Here is a 17,252-nt window from a genome sequence, read left to right as displayed (position 1 = left end):
TCATTTTCACAGCCAAATTCTGAATTCTATTTAGAGAGTTTAGAAAGTCTTTATGGTTTTCAAGTAGCTAAACTGTGGAGTCAAAATTCGGGAAGAAGCAAAAAAAGCAGTCCAAAGCTCTACAATTCTGTAAAGAAAGATTATAACATATTCTTCAAGGTGTACAATTGAGGGGTAGGAGAAGTCAGCATAACAGCCTAGTGATTACTACAAATAAAATGAAAACATGTCCAATGTTCGCCCTCAACTATCCTTTAGCACAAAAATACCATTCTTAAGTTTTAAACGAACAATTAAATCCTCCCTAAAATTACCAATAAAACCACCTTTGGAATGTTACTTGTTACTAATACTGTAAGAAGTATTCATGGGCAAAAATACTGAAAAAAAAAAAAAAAACCACACAGAAAAACAATTCTCTGGATATGCAATAATAAAGAACAAACTGTGATGACTTCTCTCTCCATCATGCCCAAGCACTGCAACAATCCATAGAAATGAACTTCACAGACACATTCTGGTGCCTCTCTTTTTGTACATGTGTGCACACACACACACTCACAGTTTTTCCTCCCAGGTTACTGTAAGAGTCAGGGACTGCCAGGCATTTGTTGAGACGTAAGTACCTACAGGGCTTCCCTCGTGACTAGCAGTAAAGAATCCACCTGCCAATGCAGGGGACATAGGTTTGCTCCCTGGGTCAGGAAGATCCCCTGGAGGAGGAAATGGCAACCCACTCCAGTATTCTTGCCTGGAAAATCCCATGGACAGAGAAGCCTGGCAGGTGATAGTCCACAGCACTGCAATAGACGCAGGTACAACTTAGCAACTAAACAGCAACATAAAGTGCCTCTCTGGTGAATGGCGTCAAGACTACTTCCAAAGAGTTCTTCTGAACTACTTCTCTGGATGAAAGGTACTCCCTTTATCTAATCTGTGAACACATTTTACATAAAAGTACAGGTGGCTCTACTTTTTTCCTATCAGGTGAAATGCAAGCAGTTTGTGAAATTTAATTTCCTTATCGCTGTGAAGTACTTCCTGACCCCTTGCTAGGCCACACCACTGCAGTTACAGTGAGTCTGCCCTCTGCGTGTGCTGTGTGACCAAGAACAGACAACCCATGGGAGGGGAGAGCCTGCAGGAAGCCTGAGCGAGAATGCCTGAGCTGTCAGATTCTCCTGTGAACTACAATACTGAAGATGCAGTCAGCTACCGGTAGGATAGCTCATAAAGTAACTTTTTCTCTTACGTTTGAAACTCTTTCTTAAAAAAAAAAAAAAAAAAGCCCAACCAAGCAACCCCCAGCATCAGCACCTCATGTCTCTGTCCCCCGCAGAGTTCCGCCGCATGCTCTGCCTCGCCACCACAGCCTGTCTCCTCAGCTCTGCTCACATCTCACCTCGCTGAGGCTTTTCCTGAGGTCTCACCCATCCTCACTGCTTTTCTATATTCATCACCACCTGATAAAACCTGTAACTGTTGTTTACTGTTTACTGTCTCCTGTTCCGAGGACCCAGACTCTGGGGCAGGGGCGTGCTGCTCTGTTCAGAGGCATCACTGGTGCCTACGGCACGATATAGTGGGGCGTATGCTCCAGAGTTTCCTGGAATGAATGAACCATCTTACTAAGGACAAACAGGCAAGAAGCAGTCAGTCTACATAGGCCACACAGTACAAGAGGAAGACTGTGGATTCCAGAAGCAGCCTGCACGGGCTGGGATCCTGGCCCTGTCTCTCACTGTGGGAGCCGTCCTGGGCAAGCTCTCCATCTCTGGGCTCGTCGCTTCCTTTATAAAACAGGCCCTAATGGCACTTCCACCTTCACGGAGCCCTGGATGCTCTGGCCTCATCTCCACCTCGCAGACTCTGCTCCAGCCACTCCGTGCAGTTTCTTGAATAGGGCAACTCTCAGGGCCCCATGAGGCCCCACTCACTTCAGGTCACATGTCACTGTCTGAAAGGCCCTCTCTGAGCACTCGACGCAGAAAAGCCCTGCCCTGCCAGCTCTGACACTACTTCTTGTTCCCCCTTTAGTTTTCTTCTTAGATGTCTGTCTAAGACACCATCAGGCACATATGTGTTTGACCACCGTCTACGCTCCCAACTTGATGGGAAGGTTCTCTATTTTATTCATTTAGGGAAGATCCTGCTACTCAGTAGGCCCCTAATAAAGATTTGCTGGATGGACAGGCATAAAAATGGAGGCGATGGCCAATACGCAAACAAGCACACTCTCAAGTGGAAACGCCGCACCGGGCCAGCGTTTGGAAGGTGATGTACCGTGTTACCCAGCCTGTAGGACACGGTCTGCCTTAAGCAGAAAGCTCGAAGAAGACATCACAGAGCAAGAGATACTGGTCTGGCCTACCTTTATTATCTCTCACCCAAATAAATCTTTTGGCCCTTTTTAAAAATCTGATCTTAAGGTACCATTTCTATTAGCAACAACTTCACTAAATATCTGTGAAGGAACAAACATAAATTTATCCTTATTAAACTGAGCTTTGAAAATACACAGAATTTACTCACTAAGTATTTCTACAACTTTAATTTAGGTAGAAATAACAGAGATATCCTAAAATCACAGAGGGGGAAGGTGGGCTATACAATGAACATTCCCTTTGTCTAATACAGTACTCAAAGGTACCCAGATCCTTGATGAAACATGTCTAGCTGGTTAATGATGGAACCAGGCATAGAATCTAGGACTTCAAACCTCTCACTGCTCTTTACTACCATTCGGAGATGTCTCCAGTTGAAATATTAAGTAACCTATTTCAAATAACCTCATCAAACCATGTATACCCTAAGAGACTTTCACTCCTCTCCTGTGGTATGTCCTCCATAATTTCTGTTTTGGGCACCAAAGGCTATAGAAACGCACACACAGACGAGGTGAGAGGGAAACCTGGGCGCTCACCTGAGCTTGAGTGTGTTCAGCAGGAAGAGACGTGGGCAGCAGGGCCCGGAGCTCCTGGACGCTTGTCTCTAGGAGGGTGGCATCTGCGATGCTGTGAAGGAAGAGAAGAAGCACCCTTCAGACCATCGGGATGCTTGTTACTGAAGATGAACAAATCAGAATTTACAGTTTGGATATGACCATGAACAGAATTCAAGAAAAGGGGTTTTTATGAAATGAAGGAAATAAATGTTTATAAAAAGTTTCCCTAAAATATTTCAGAACATGGGAAAAGATATCATCAGCTAAATGTCAGAAACCAAGAATTCTAAGGAAAATATATAATGAAACCTATTACAAGCAGAATATAATAAAGTTCTTGCAGAAGGAAAAGACAAACAAGAGAAAGACCTTGGTGCTTATGTCCCTATTTAAAACAGGAAAAACACTTTCGAGGAAGTAAGTTCTGATTTAGAAAGTAAAAACCAAAAAAAAAAAAGAAAAAAAAAACAGCAAAAAAATTTAAGTCAGAAAGAACATGGATGGAAATATAAGCCTTTCCTGTAAGATTCTTTAATACCTCCATGCCCTCAACGTCACGACAGACTCTTAACAGACTCTGCTGAAGCAAAAATATTCCTAACACTCCATTTTGACCATTTTTGAGATAGGAAACATTCAAGAAGGAAAGACAATCACCTAGCAGTTTCGTTTTCCAACTCTAGTAAGACAAGAAATGTAAACAGACCAAAGTCTGATCTTGCTGCCTACTATAAAGGGTAAGGAAACGGACACCACTGAGTAAGTGAAGCACAGCAGGCTTCTTTCTCTTGAGACTGCTCTTATCCCAAAAAGAAAAAGAAAGTGTTGTGCTTTGGCTAAGACAAGGGAAACAATTCAGAGAGCGGATGTTCAAAGGGCAGAAACAGAGAGAGAGAAATGCAAATGAGCATATGGGGAAAAGGAGGTGGGTATATGTGTCTGGAATAAGCAGGATGTCAGGAGGGAAGGAACACTTTACTCAAGAGAGTATCATAGACAACACCTCTTTTTAATCCTAACAATTAACTAGTGTTATTAGTGACGCATCAGAGATTAAAGTGCCTTTCCCAAGGCTGCAACACTAGTGAGAGAATGAACCGTAATCAAGACCTAAGCTGGACTGAATCCAATCTCCTTGGCCTTTTAACGATACCATACAGCCAATCACAAAATCAGAAAAAGTCCGTTCAGATGCCAATTAATATTAGATACATCAAAGAACCAAATCATGATTTCCTTAACTTTTATTGGACTACTTTCTATTAAAACTTTCAGCCTCCCATAACTAAACAATTCCAAATGGATTTTAAAAATAACTTTTCAACCCAATGACGTTATTCTGATATGACGACTAGGCAGATGAAACCCAGAACTCCTTCACTTCCATTCTGAACAATCAAGGAGGCTTGTATCATATTTCTTTAGTGTGGCAGAGGACAAATTTCTGAGTTTTAAAATATCAGGATGGGGTACAGGAAGTTTAACAGTTAGTGAAACAAAGCAATGCAAATGCTTTAACAGACTGAAAATAAAAACTGTCCAGACAAATCTGGCAAAAACGAAAACCTCGGTCTCCCTGCTTCCCTGGTAGTGTTTCTCTCTTACCTACAGAGAAGCTCAATGAGACGGGTTCGTCGGAAAGCGCTGGCAGTGTCGCCTGGAGTGGCCACCAAGAGGCTGTCTAGGAGGCTGCACATCGCGGAGAGGAGGGGCGGGGTGACAAACACACACTGCCTGGGCAGAGGAGCAGAGAGGGGTGAATCAGGAGGAAGCCGTGGAGACGCAGCTTCACGCTGACCTATTATTGAGATAGGTGTGAAAATTATCACCATTTTGTTTAGCTTGTGGTTACATACAAAATTCACAAGTTCTGATAATCAGATGAAAGTTCCTAAAAGTGCTAAAGAGAGACATCTGGGGAATTCCCCTAACTGCTCGGCACACCTCAACCGTGAGGCCAGCGAGTCAGACATTCAGCTCCTACAGAGAGAGAGAGAGAGAGAGAGAGAGAGAGAGAGAGTGTGTGTGTGTGTGCGCGCGCGCACGTGCGCACATGTACATGCATGTATCTGAGGGATACCTTGGGTGCCAATGTACTGCCCAAGACGAGAAGGGCAGGGCATGGTTTTGTGTCTCATGCACTCAGACACTGGGTAACAAACAATCTCTGGGTCAGGAATGGCAACCCACTCCAGTACTCTTGCCTGGGAAATTCCATGGGCAGAGGAGCCTGGTGGGCTATAGTTCATAGGGTCTCAAAAGAATCAGACACAACATAACAACTAAACAACCACCACCACTCTACACTAGTTAACACCCCCAGTGGAATCTTGGGCAATGCCCCACAAGGAAACAAACCTTTCTGCAGTGCAGCAGACACATAATCAAAACAAGTAGGACAAACATATAACCAAGTGCAACCTCCAACTAGAACTGGTCAGATTTTGTACTCAAATGTATTCAGGCACAGCTAAGGCTTACTGCCACCTGAGTTCTGAGAAAAATTTTCACTTTCAGAAATTCTGGATTTTAGAACTGAAGATACACGAGTACGGAACTTTCCTAGAAAGACTCGGCAAGGGACTGTTAACAAGACAGTTTAATCTGCCTCAAGACTCCCTCATGACCTTTACTTCTTATTCCTATTTTAAGAAAACATTCTATTTTGAATAAACCAAACTTACACAAAAGTACAAAAAAAATTCCTGAGTTACCCTCACCCTGACCCCTAAATAAGATTCCATTTATATGCAACATCCCAAACTGGCAAATCTATAAAGAGGGAAAGCAGGCTAGTGATTGCAGCAGGCTGGGGGGAGCAGGGGAAATCAGGAGTGACTGCTAGCAGGAACGAGGCTTGTTCTGGGTGATAAAAGTGTTCTGCAACTGACTGCGGCAATGTTTGCACGACTGTGTGAATACATTCAAACCCAAGGAACTGTACACTTACAATGAGTGAACTGTATGAATGTGAATTATATCTCAATAAAGCTGCTTAAAAAACAGTAACTCAACATACTCTTAGAAATAAATGTTTGTGAGATTCGTTATCAAATTTCATTTCATGCTCTGTGTTCTAAGCTACTTAAAACAACCTGAGTTTGCTTCTTTTGTTCTTAAGAGGATCAAATAAGTACTTTCTAAAATTAAACATTTTTATATGTTAACATGAATTACTAAAAACCAAACTGGGACACTGTTCAGGCAGTTCTGGAACAAACACTGTAATGAAAATTCAGAGTAACGTCTTACTTAGACAAATATTTCTCAAGTTTTAGAAAGCATTTTCCCTGCAGATGCTCATATTTCAGTGTTTAAAATTACATTCTTTTTAGGTAGTATATTCATTACAGATTAGGGATTTAAAGCTACTGAATAAAGGCCTATCTACTGCCTTAGAAGAAACAAAAGCTAGCTGTAATCTACACAAATATATAAAGTGTGAAGCAAACAGAGCTGGCAACAGTCCCTAAAACAAAGAATAAAATTTACACATTGTCATTAATAAAAATAAATCCTAGGCTACTCATCATGACCTTCTTATAAAATAAGGACTCGAAATATTTTGTGTGCTTTAAACCGAAAGCATCGGCTCTGAAAAACCCTTATGACCCCACTTCTCATCACTTTCAAGTGGATTCACTTTTCAAGTGGCAAACTGAGGTATGTTCCCAAAAGAAGGAAAAAAATGAAGCTAATTAACATCTATCAGTTCCTTGATTCAAATACCACATATCCATTATTATCTAATAAGGAACCATATGGCAATCAGACTACTTGACGGCCAAATTCCCATTTATTAGTTAAGAGTATTTGTTTGTTAATTCCTGAAGTACTTATTCTATTATGTTCTGTGACATTTCATTTTGTTCTTATCTGGACAGCTTGTTCTGTGACTTAATTTGGTTCTTTTATCTAGACATTTACTTTCAAAATTTCTGTCTGGACCAACTTGCCAATCTTCTTCCTGAAAGTAGAATGCCTTCCTAAAAGGATACCTTGGGCCACCAGCTGGTCGTGTATGACTTCAGGGTGAGGCACCATGGAGAGCACGAGAGACTGAAATTCAGCACTGCCCGACGAAGCTGCCACCTAGGGATCAGCAAAGACAATTACTTTATATTTGGAGCACTCACTGGTTAACATCACCAACTGGGAAATGAAACACCGGCAACATACACACAAGATATCCTCACACAAAAAGGTTTATCACAAAAGCACACTAGTTAGTAGAACTGAAAAACACTCCATGTCTTGAGAGTCATAACAGATTTTGGAATGGCATTTTCTGCTTCTTAGACCTGTTACAGTTTATGTAAATCAGTTAACTTAAAGGAGCAAAGTTTTGGTATGAAGCTCATCGAGGATTTTAAGGTCCTGAGAAAGCCCATTGCCAGGCTTCCCCAGTGGCGCAGCAGTAAAGAATCTGCCTGCAGTACAGGAGTTGCAGGAGACATGGGTTCAACCCTGGGTCAAGGATTCCTGGAATAGGCATGGCAACCCACTCCAGTACTCTTGCCTGGATAATCCCATGGACAGAGGAGCCTAGTGGGCTACAGTATATGGGGTTGCAAAGAGTGGGACACACGACTGAAGTGACTGAACATCCACGTAAAGCCCATTCCAACTTAACTCTCAAATGTTGAGAGGCTAAGACGCATACTACTTTAACTATAAATTGCTGAGTCTTTAAGGTATTTTGCACTTCTTAATTCATAATAAGAGTCTTTTCAGTTTCAAATGGCACATGCAAATTTTAATAATGCATATAAAAGAATTAGAAGGATGAAAAGATTTTTCTCTATCTCTTCCCCATCACAAATGAACTGTTTTTAAAAATTAAGAACTATATCGACACTGTACTTCAGAAAACACTTTACAGAGTGTTAGATAGAAATTTTCTACAGAATTTCTATCATGCTTTTTGGAAACACTAAACAGGATAGAAATTTTGTAGAAAACAAACAGAATTTCACATGTAGATTTACAGATTATAAAAATTATAAAGCTGAAAAAGCCCAAACTGTCAAGTACCTTCTGTGTAAAAATTACTGAGTTCTCCCATCAGTTTCTTTTCTCTGAGACAGCATAAACTTCCCATACCTGGGTCAGCTCCAGGTCCATGCATGCACGCAAATAAGTTGTCAACAGAACTTACGAATCAACCTACCACAAACCCAGACACTGTACAGCTCACAGTATCTGTACATTGATTCCGTATTTGTCCTAATCCTTAAAGTAGGGTACCTTAGACTTGATTTGACAGGATGAAAGCAAAACCCAAGGTGATTTTCATTTGCAGTTTCTGATAGCAAAAAAAAAAACAAACAAGAATTTGAAGAAAATGGCACATGAAATTAATAGTTTTTAAAATCCCTCTTTCAACTTCTGACCTCAATCACCTCTCACCACTTGAAGTACGACATTAGAGCAGCAGCAACTAAGTGACAGAAAGCTGCAGCCAAAAGCTGTAAGCTGAGTGGATAAAGTCATCTACAGATGGAGGCTAGATAAACCTCAGTCTAGATAAATCATTCATAAATAAGCATGTATTAAATGTCTTATTTTATATAACATGAGATCCACACAGGAGGAGGGGAAAACCTAAAGACATTTTAAAATTATATCTGCCTATAACTGGCTATAAGAGATGTGTTTAAAAAAAAAAAAAGAAAAAAAGAAATGTCCCTGTCAATGGACATCCAGATAACTTTCAGTCTGTGAAGAAACAATCACACACTGAGACTGACATCACAGCCACACAGGAGCCACCAAACAAGCCTGGCTCCAGCTCCCTCGGCTATAGGGGAAAAAATTAAAGAGGACGAGGAGTTGAAATCCTCCATCTTTTCACTGAACATCGCTTCAACTGACAAACACTCAAGCAGTCCTCTCTACTGATGAAAATGAAGATTACACTCACTGCAGGAAAAGAGCCTCTGAGGACCCACTAAATACCTGTGTAGAAGAACGCAACAAACATCAGGCCTTAATAAACACTGGGCTCTTCCTCAGTATCAGCCAAGGAAGGGACAAACAAAGTTTGAAAAATATGATTTTACAAAGTATCTAATGGTTGCATTCTAACTTACCCCACCCCATATGATTGATAAAACGTAAGAACTTCTTTCTAGACCAATATACTGTGTTTTAAAAACTGACTGGGGTTATTTGTATTTCTACTAAACAATCTAAATTTTTAAAATTTGCTGTATTAGCATGAAACTATTAGTTGTTGAATCATGTCTGACTCTCCGCAACCCCATGGACTATAACCAGCCAGGCTCTTCTGTCCATGGAATGCCCCAGGCAAGAAAACTCTAGTGGGTTGCCATTCCTTTCTCCAGGGCATCTTCCCAACCCAGGGACCGAACCCAGGTCTTGTGCAATGCAGGCATATTCTTTACCATCTGAGTCACCAAGGATTACTATTTTAATAGATAAAAGTAAAAATGTATTAAGCTGACTTGCTCTATACTGTCCTCAAATCTTGCTTGCTTGAAAATAATCTCCAAAGGACATTCATTTGACCATATTTAATAATACACATTAATATGTGAATGTGTTATTTGTCATCCTGGTCTATAAAATAACTTTTAACTACCATCGAACAAATGTCAATTCATATTTCTCTAATATCAATTATAATGTTTCATGACATTTCACTCTGCTGGAGTATCTTTACGTCTTTATAGCTATTACAGATTCTCTCTTCAAAACCATAAACCCAGACTCAGGTCTCCTGGTTAATCCCATCTGGTCACACCCGTAATCAAACTTAAGCCTTTCTCCCACACTCCAAACAACTCTATGCATTTTCTGAATATCTAATGCTTTCCACCACCTCACAGCTTGGTATTCAGTTATTTTCTAATTATGCTTTATGTCTCAACTAGACTTTCAAATCTCATATGTGGGCACTGAATTCCAAGACATATTTGAGTATCGTTTTCAGTTCAGTTCAGTTCAGTCGCTCAGTCGTGTCTGACTCTTTGCAACCCCATGAATCACAGCACCCTAGGCCTCCCTGTCCATCACCAACTCCTGGAGTTCACTCAGACTCACATCCATCGAGTCAGTGATACCATCCAGCCATCTCATCTTCTGTCGTCCCCTTCTCCTCCTGCCCCAGCATCAGAGTCTTTTCCAATGAGTCAACTCTTTGCATGAGGTGGCCAAAGTACTGGAGTTTCAGCTTTAGCATCATTCCTTCCAAAGAAATCCCAGGGCTGATCTCCTTCAGAATGGACTGGTTGGATCTCCTTGCAGTCCAAGGGACTCTCAAGAGTCTTCTCTAACACCACAGTTCAAAAGCATCAATTCTTTGGTGCTCAGCCTTCTTCACAGTCCAACTCTCACATCCATACATGACCACAGAAAAAACCATAGCCCTGACTAGACAGACCTTAGTCGGCAAAGTAATGTCTCTGCTTTTGAATATGCTATCTAGGATGGTCGTAACTTTTCTTCCAAGGAGTAAGCATCTTTTAATTTCATGGCTACAATCACCATCTGAGTATCTTTTTAGCTCCTTGTAAATGTGTACATAATATAAAAAAGAAGGTGGTGATCCTTTAAAGCCCACTTCAATTGCCACTTCTCACACAAAATCACTCCCATTTCATCATTCCTTTTCACCTAAGCTCACTGCAACCTCACTGTCACATCTATTTTGGCACTAGTCACATTTGCTTTGTGGTGAAGGGGCATGACATTATGGCCAGCTTCTCTGGATTCAAATAATGCTTAACCAGTCAGCAATGCTGGAACCCTGCACAAGACACTTACTCATTCCATGCATTCATCCCTTCATTTGTAAAATGCCAATAGTAAAAATGATTTTCAGTTTTTTAAAGGGTATGAGGACCCATGGGTAAAATTTCTCTATAAATGTTTAAATAAAACCAGTGCTCCTTAAATTAGTGCTCCAGAAATTAAAGAATCACATATTTCACAAAGAAAAGCTCAAAAGGAAATGACCCACATGTCCTTTACTTTGAAAATTGATAAAACAGACATAATTTTGCTCAAGATCACAGAAAAGACCAAACTTTGGTGTTAAAGCTGTTGATACACACTGGTATGTCCAAGGAATAAACACTCATCTAGTTCGAATCTCTCTGAGAAGTAGAAATGTGATTCCAAGAGGAAAAACAACTGATGCCTGATCCCCCAACTGCCACCCCTGCCCTGGGGAAGGAGACAGTGAGTTGAGGAAGCCATCTCTAAAAAGGCTTTATTTATAGGGCAATACCCCCCAAGGTAACAATGACACTCCTTACTCTATCTGTAACTCACAAAGCATACAAGCTGCAGTCGCCTATATCAATATGCATCAGGTAACGCCGCGCAGGCACCTAGTGTGGCACCAATACCAGACAATGGTGCAGCCACAGTGCACTGAATGGCGTGGCCCACAGCAAAAGACAGTGCCCTCCTTGGAAAGACACAGTGGAAAAACAAACTGATCAACAAGCTGTGTCTTTTCTCAATTCTGGAAGACATACAAAACTATGATTTAAATAACCAGAGAAGCTTATTAGCAAGATTTACAGCCATTTAACTGCTACCTCAACATTTTCTTATACCTGAGGAAGCATTAGTTGGTCTGGGTACGGACTGCTTAGGTTTAAAGTAACACTGACATAATGAATAAAAACTCTCCACATCTGTCTCCTGCTGGAAAAAAAAAAAAAGATATAGTACCCCTCATATGATAAGGAAAACAAGACAATTCGTAGAACTGGAGTAATGAGACTACTTTTTGTGAATAAAACTCAGCAATTTGGTGAGTAAGTTACCAACACTAAAACTCTTCCATTTGGAAACCTTGAAAGAAAGAAAGAGCTGACTGTAAAAATTCTAACAGGTAGTATTACTCTTTTGAGAAGTAAGTTTTACATAGGACTATACACAAGAATTCTTAACAACAGATTTCACTGGTATATACTTCTCAAAGTCTATGTGATATCCTCACATTAAAAAGTTAAAGACTTGCGTTAATAGTTCAGTTCAGCTCCTCAGTCATATCCAATTCTTTGTGACCCCATGGACTGCAGCATGCCAGGCTTCCCTGTCCTGGATTAATAGAGGTGTTTCTAATTTAATTATTATAAAAAGTGATATATTTACAAAGTGTTTCTCAGAAAAACTAGTATCTTAATCTATAAGATTTACATATTATTATAAAATAGAGAAATATAAATGCTTGATTTGCTTTTGGGTTTTTTAAGTCTCCTTGTATAGAAAAAATACAACTTGGTTATCTACCAAGCAGCTAAGATAACTCAAAGTTACTTAGAGTAATTACTATTTACTATATACCTTCTATAAACAAAGAACTGAAGTATGTACAGATTGCAAAGTTAGCCTATAGCCCTTAAAACAAAAAGGGTAAACCTAAGAATTACTATTTTTAAGCACATAATTAACACTGTCCTTCTATGAACTATTTAAATAGCCAATTACTGCAGTTCCCTTTAGCACTGAGTCATATCATTATTTCTCTTACGGAAACAAAGATACTATTTCTAGCTTGCAAAAGAGAGCATCATTCCTACTAGAATTGGGGTAATTATTCTATTTTTCTAAATAAAGGTTCAATTTAGCACTGAACATAAACTCTTCTGAGTCTGGAGACGGGGGAGGGAGGGAGACTTAAAACTTAGCAAAAAGTACCACTTTCTTGAGAAACTGCAGGAGGTGAATCTCATTAATTCCTGTATAATTATTTAATTCTCATATTATTTTTGTTCCTGGAAGCATCGGAGTCAAACCTTTGCCTTCCTAATTGGTTCTACTACACAGTGATTGTTCCAAAAATACATTGCAACGTTTTCCAGTTTAGAATGACTTTGTATGCTTCCAAAACAAATGAAACCTATAGCATGTTATTATTTAAAAATACTTAGTGTCTCAAACTTTTTAGAACAAAGCAACTTATAAATAAAAAGGAAGAAAGACAGGCAGATATACATAAATTTCAAGCATTTCAGATAATTAAAACAAGCTCCTCTCTGATGCAAGTATTTAGAAATGTGTTTAAAGTCATCAGTACCACACTGGAATCGCCTGAATGGGTCAACATTCTTCAAACTGTTTGGTCCTTAAGCAAAATTTCAGGGTAATCAAGCACTGCTAATCACATGGGGTCTGTTCTCTTCTTCAGCTACTGTGTGCTCAGTCATGTTCGACTCTGTGCGACCCCATGGACTATAGCCCACCATGCTCCTCTGTCCATGGGATTCTCCAGGCAAGAATACTGGAGTGGGTTCCCATGTCCTTCTCCAGGGGATCTTTCCACCCCAGGATCAAACCCACATCTCTTACAAATCTCCTATAATACCGGCAGGCAGGTTCTTTATCACTGCGCTACCCGGGAAGCCCTTTCTTCTGCTACTACTGATAAATATTTTAAAACTTTTGAACTTCTGTAAAAAAAAAAAAAAAAGGTAGAAAACAGGTTGAAAATTCATCTATAAAGTTATATTTAGCACACTTATTTGAGCCAGGTAGAACCTAGTTCTAGACAGACAGCAAGTCCACTGAATCCCAGTTGCCATGGTGGTCATAACCTGATTCTTCACATCCATCCTTATCCCTCCACTATGTAAATGCAAATTTTTGCAGAAATTCAAAATGCAGCACTTATGTGCTCTTTGGAAGTACCATTGTTTCCGAGGTAGAGAGAGAACTTGGATCTCGATCTTGACTGGACATTCGAGATGGAGCCCTCCAGAACTTGAACGAGTCATCTAAACCTGTGACAACAGGAAAACTGTCAACACGAACGGTCTTCTGGGCATCTTGACAATTAACAGGAAGAGTAGTCCTTACATGAAACCAGTCCAGAACTAAAGAAAAAAGTATGCCTAATTTTTATCATCTGTAATTAATTAATATATACAGCATGTTTCACACACAAAAAATTAACAATTAGTTAACTATGCTTTATAGTTTAATCTAACATGATTTATGGAGAGCACCAGTTCCCAAGCTTCAAAGTGTAGAAGAATCAAAGGGAGCTTATTAGAGAGGTTTCCTGAGTCCTATTCCCAGAGATTCCATTCCCCCAATCAAGGTGGGGTATGAGGAGCCCATAAATTGGCATTTCTAACAAGATGGGAGCAGATGTCAATGCTGCTGGTTCCAGGGCCATGCATCTAGTGACACCAGTACAGAAAATCCAAACAATTAAACGGGTTGCTTTCCACAGGGACATTTGTTTAGAATGTTCAGAAACTTCATCAAATGTCATTCTCTTCTTAATTCCTCCAGGAAGTGAGCAGAAAAGTGAGCTAGAAACTTACAAGTATTTCAGGGTAAAGAAATTTCATGTTTACAATTTACTCTTGAATGGCTCAGGAAAAAAAATGTATATATATATGCATATAAATAAATTTTTCTTATATGTAAATACATACACATGGGAGGGCAAATACAGTAAAATGTTAATATTTGGGAATTTTTTGTTCTACTCTTAAACCTTTTCTGTGGGAAATTATGTCGTTTCTTTAATATTATATTAAAATTAAAATTTAAAATTTTTATTATTTATATTTAAAAAAATTTTTTCATTATTAAATTGCTATTTCTTTTTATGAGACACAATTATTATTTATAGGCACTAAGATCTTATACTTAGGAAATCCAAGAGAATCTACAAACAAGTAGAAATTGAAAGATTTCAGCAAATATTTTGATAAATAAGTAATATGCCAAAACAGGTTTTCACTATATTAGCAAAACAAATTAGAAAATTTGGTAGGAAAAATCTCATTCTTGATTGCCTGAGAAAAGCCTTCCAAAAAAAAAATTTAAGACATAAATAGAGGAAAAAACTATAAAATTTTACTGAAGGGCATGAAATAACTTATGAAACATTAATAAGATATCAAAAATGGTTTTCATGAAGAATTTATAACAAGAAAAATTCTTAGGCAATGTTCAGTGAAAGGAGGAAATACAAAAATGTACGGAAGATTGGAAGGAAATATACACCCTAAATGCAACAGCGGCAACCTCTGGGTAGTAGAACTAGATATGAATGTTTTCCTGGTATTTTTCATTGTTTTCAAATACTTTGTAACCAACACAAAGGTTTTAAACAATTTACAAAATATATTTTATTAAAAATATAAACAGAATACACTTACCATTTAAATCATTGCCTTCAGGAGCTCCATTAAGAGCTGAAAAACTGAAATCAAATGTATACCGTCCCAGGTAACAGTGTTTTACCATCTGATTCAAATGTTCATAAAAATGGCAGTGGTATAAAAGAGCCTGGAGGGCAGGTTTTCCTATGAGAGACAGGCCAGAGTCCTCATCATGGACACAGGGGCCCTGCAGGAAAAGAGGGATTTTTTTCTTTTTATGTGGAGGAATTCACCACATAATTTCTTCCAAAAGACCCTCTGTCTCCCCACAGCCCCCTTAAGGAAACAAATGCTACTACACTCCTTCACTTCTCCCTGTCCTTCCACACACACACCAGCCTGACCCTGACCCAGAAAGTTAATCCAGCTCTCTGCTGTCAAAAAATCCACTAAAGGCAGAAAGCTGATCTAGCCTCTCTTGAGGGGTCACTTAGTTTAAAATGTTTCTACAAAATGGTACAGCTCTAATCAAGTAATTACTTACTTCAGCCACAAATACAGTAAAAGTAGTGTGTTGCAATCCACACAAAACAATGAAATGGTTTGTATTAAAATATCTGAAACAACGTAATCCAAGTTATTTTATTCAAAATTATTTTTTGTGCCTATCAGTAAGCTAGATAAAGTGAAAACGCTCAGTAATATCCACAGTAAAATCTGCTTGTCACTTTATTTTCCATTGAGTGAACCCTTCTTCCAAGGGCATTTCACATGTGTGCATGCTAACACAATCATAAACACGTGTGTGCACAAACACACACACACATTTTCCAGCAGAAGGCTGGGAAGAATCTACATTGCATACTTTTAATCTCTTTGCACTTTTTTTTTCAAATAATTTTTTGAGGTGCCACTCATGACTTTTCCTATAATATCGAAATGGCTAAAACCAAGCAATCAGTTAAAAGTATGCCAAGGCTCGGTTTAAAGTATGCTAATTATCACATCACTAGATGGATAGGGAGGCCTGGTGTGCTGCAGTCCATGAGATCGCAAAGAGTCAGACACGACTAAGCGACTGAACTGAACTGAGTTCATAACTATTTCTATTTTTCTGAAAATGATAATATAGTTCAGACTTTTAAAACAGAACATAACAGAGAGAAAAATAAAAACAAAAAATAAAAAGCTAAGTGCCGACAGGAAAGGTCTGCATATATAGCATTAACTATGAAATTTGCACATGTGCCCTACTTCTCATGGCCCCTGATCACCAAGGAAAGATGAATCTTTTTAAAACGTACCATCCAGGAAGATGAAGCAATAGTTAAAGGTAGAGTTACAAGTTAAAGGTAGAATTACATTAAGATGAGTTTCTCCATTAACTCTCTTCTTTAATATATGCTTAAAATTAAACCTCTTACCTTCAATATGTCATGGTACTAACATATCCACTAGCTATGATTCAAAAGAAACTAAAGCAAAACAAAATTACATATGAGAAGAATGTTATCAAGAAGAAAAAGGAATTATTTTGCTGTATACAAACTTGTAAAATGCTATAATTAATATATAAATTGAAAAAATGACCTTAATTACATAAGAAATTCCTTATGTAATTGCTTAACTACATGTTAAGAATTCAGTTAAAATGAAATTGTTTCTCTGACATGAAGCATTCACTGTTTTGTGAAATCAATACCCATAATGATTTATGATGAACACAATAGAAAGTGAAAATATGCACTGATAATTCTCCCATTAAATATGAAAATAGTACATACTACAACTATAAATGAGTCGGCCATCCCTATACAACAGACATGAACACATCTGCAGACAGTCTACCTACATCCACTGAGAGTGCACAGAAGCAGTGACCCCTTCTTAGAAACATCAGCATCTAGATATTAGTGCTACTTCCTGCTATATCCCCCAGAACACTTCGAAATGTACATCAAGACAAGTAAATGAAACGTCTTGTTGAATAAGATTATTATTCCTCATTCTACCAAAAACAGTTGTAATTTTAAAGCACTGAAAAAGGAGCATCTTCTTTCTTAGCTGTACTGAAATGGTGGAGGTCACACTTCTTGGAGATTATAAAATTCCATTGTCTACATGTGAAGATCATCTTTCTCCCTTACTAGAGCAGTTGTTTCCACACTGAGATTTAAAGTACCAGTAAACTTTTTAAAAATTGGGGGACA

At 38.8% G+C, this 17,252-nt stretch overlaps 1 protein-coding gene across 4 annotated transcripts in view; it reads right to left on the bottom strand.

The window, feature by feature from the left end:
- RTTN (rotatin) overlaps positions 1-17,252 on the bottom strand; it is a 107,938-nt gene that overhangs the window by 21,921 nt on the left and 68,765 nt on the right. For all 4 annotated transcript variants that reach the window (XM_012103282.3, XM_042239585.1, XM_004020402.5 and 1 more), the window contains exons 33-37: positions 15,100-15,289; positions 13,613-13,704; positions 6,943-7,036; positions 4,550-4,742; positions 2,924-3,014 (exon numbers count right to left, since the gene is read on the bottom strand). In XM_012103282.3, the coding sequence (XP_011958672.2) occupies positions 2,924-3,014; positions 4,550-4,742; positions 6,943-7,036; positions 13,613-13,704; positions 15,100-15,289 (660 nt within the window). The remainder of the gene's footprint in view (positions 1-2,923; positions 3,015-4,549; positions 4,743-6,942; positions 7,037-13,612; positions 13,705-15,099; positions 15,290-17,252) is intronic.

Source organism: Ovis aries, chromosome 23, assembly GCF_016772045.2.
Source record: "Ovis aries strain OAR_USU_Benz2616 breed Rambouillet chromosome 23, ARS-UI_Ramb_v3.0, whole genome shotgun sequence".
Lineage (NCBI taxonomy): Eukaryota > Metazoa > Chordata > Mammalia > Artiodactyla > Bovidae > Ovis > Ovis aries.
Note: the sequence above shows the minus strand (reverse complement) of the source record. Positions and strands in the feature narration are given on the sequence as shown.